We start from the raw sequence: 2,500 nt of genomic DNA on the forward strand, positions 1-2,500 counted from the left end.
CCAGGTCTGATCATCCAGGTCTGATCATCCAGGTCTGATCCTCCAGGATCAGGTCTGATCATCCAAGATCAGGTCTGATCATCCAGGTCTGATCATCCAGGTCTGATCATCCAGGATCAGGTCTGATCCTCCAGGTCTGATCATCCAGGTCTGATCATCCAGGTCTGATCATCCAGGATCAGGTCTGATCATCCAAGATCAGGTCTGATCATCCAGGTCTGATCATCCAGGTCTGATCATCCAGGATCAGGTCTGATCCTCCAGGTCTGATCATCCAGGTCTGATCATCCAGGTCTGATCATCCAGGATCAGGTCTGATCCTCCAGGTCTGATCATCCAGGTCTGATCATCCAGGTCTGATCATCCAGGTCTGATCATCCAGGATCAGGTCTGATCATCCAAGATCAGGTCTGATCATCCAGGTCTGATCATCCAGGTCTGATCATCCAGGTCTGATCATCCAGGATCAGGTCTGATCCTCCAGGTCTGATCATCCAGGTCTGATCATCCAGGTCTGATCATCCAGGTCTGATCCTCCAGGTCTGATCATCCAGGTCTGATCATCCAGGATCAGGTCTGATCCTCCAGGTCTGATCATCCAGGTCTGATCATCCAGGTCTGATCATCCAGGTCTGATCCTCCAGGTCTGATCATCCAGGATCAGGTCTGATCCTCCAGGTCTGATCATCCAGGTCTGATCATCCAGGTCTGATCATCCAGGATCAGGTCTGATCCTCCAGGTCTGATCATCCAGGTCTGATCCTCCAGGATCAGGTCTGATCCTCCAGGTCTGATCATCCAGGTCTGATCATCCAGGATCAGGTCTGATCCTCCAGGTCTGATCATCCAGGTCTGATCATCCAGGATCAGGTCTGATCCTCCAGGTCTGATCATCCAGGTCTGATCCTCCAGGTCTGATCCTCCAGGTCTGATCATCCAGGATCAGGTCTGATCCTCCAGGTCTGATCATCCAGGTCTGATCCTCCAGGTCTGATCATCCAGGATCAGGTCTGATCCTCCAGGTCTGATCATCCAGGTCTGATCCTCCAGGTCTGATCCTCCAGGTCTGATCATCCAGGATCAGGTCTGATCCTCCAGGTCTGATCATCCAGGTCTGATCCTCCAGGTCTGATCATCCAGGATCAGGTCTGATCATCCAGGATCAGGTCTGATCATCCAGGATCAGGTCTGATCATCCAGGTCTGATCCTCCAGGTCTGATCCTCCAGGTCTGATCATCCAGGTCTGATCATCCAGGTCTGATCATCCAGGTCTGATCCTCCAGGTCTGATCATCCAGGATCAGGTCTGATCATCCAGGTCTGATCCTCCAGGTCTGATCCTCCAGGTCTGATCATCCAGGTCTGATCATCCAGGTCTGATCATCCAGGTCTGATCATCCAGGTCTGATCCTCCAGGTCTGATCATCCAGGTCTGATCATCCAGGTCTGATCCTCCAGGTCTGATCATCCAGGATCAGGTCTGATCATCCAGGTCTGATCATCCAGGTCTGATCCTCCAGGTCTGATCATCCAGGATCAGGTCTGATCATCCAGGTCTGAGTCCTTCTCCTCAGCCTCGTCCTCCAGTGGGTTCTGGGTCTGGACTGGTACAGGAGGATCCTGATCAGATGCTAAACAACCTCAACCAGTCTCAGGGGCCCAACATGTCAACCCCCCCCCACCCCCGGCCTTCGCCTACAAATGTCCCTCAAAGAGACACAAGAGACACAAGAGACACCTCCCAACCAGGAAGAGACGCAACACAACCACAAAGAGACAATGACCACGGGGCGGTTTGAAGCATCTCACTCAAGGACACTTTGATTGATATATATATATATATATATATATATATATATATATACCATGTGGGTGTGTATATATATATATATATATATATATATATATATATATATATATATATATATATATATATACCACGCACCCACATGGTATATCAATTATATAATATATGTATATAAACAACAATGACAGTGTTTGTGAAGAAAAAGTGAAATATAATGCAGCATTTTATGATGGTATTTCCACACTGACTTTATTTCTTGTTTACATTTTAAATTGTTTTTTATTTATTTATTATTATTATTATTATCATTATTATTGCTATTGTTATTATTATTATTATTTTATTATTATTATTATTATTATTATTTTATTATTATTATTATTATTGTTGTTGTTGTTATTAATATTATTTTATTATTATTGTGACCATTACTATTATTATTATTATTATTATTGATATTATTGATATTATTGATAGTATTAATAATAATAATTTTATTATTATTATATGACCATTATTATTATTATTATTATTGTTATTGTAATTATTGTTATTGTTATTATTTTAATATTGATATTATTGATAGTATTAATAGTTATTATTATTTTAGATTTCTCCAGCATGGAGAGGAGAGTGTTGATTACCCATGATGCCTCTGTGATGACCATAACATCATATACTGATAGAGTGTCT

The 2,500-nt window shown here is 42.7% G+C and overlaps 1 protein-coding gene across 1 annotated transcript in view; it reads right to left on the minus strand.

Moving 5' to 3' along the window:
- Window positions 1-1,536: 1,536 nt before the first annotated feature.
- Window positions 1,537-2,500, minus strand: part of LOC141763606 (uncharacterized) — a gene marked incomplete at its 5' end in the record, with an annotated part of 23,126 nt that continues 22,162 nt past the window's right edge. Inside the window, one exon of the mRNA XM_074628055.1 lies at window positions 1,537-1,631. Coding sequence (XP_074484156.1) covers window positions 1,537-1,631 — 95 coding nt within the window. The remainder of the gene's footprint in view (window positions 1,632-2,500) is intronic.

Source organism: Sebastes fasciatus (assembly GCF_043250625.1).
Source record: "Sebastes fasciatus isolate fSebFas1 chromosome 21 unlocalized genomic scaffold, fSebFas1.pri SUPER_21_unloc_1, whole genome shotgun sequence".
Classification (NCBI taxonomy): domain Eukaryota; kingdom Metazoa; phylum Chordata; class Actinopteri; order Perciformes; family Sebastidae; genus Sebastes; species Sebastes fasciatus.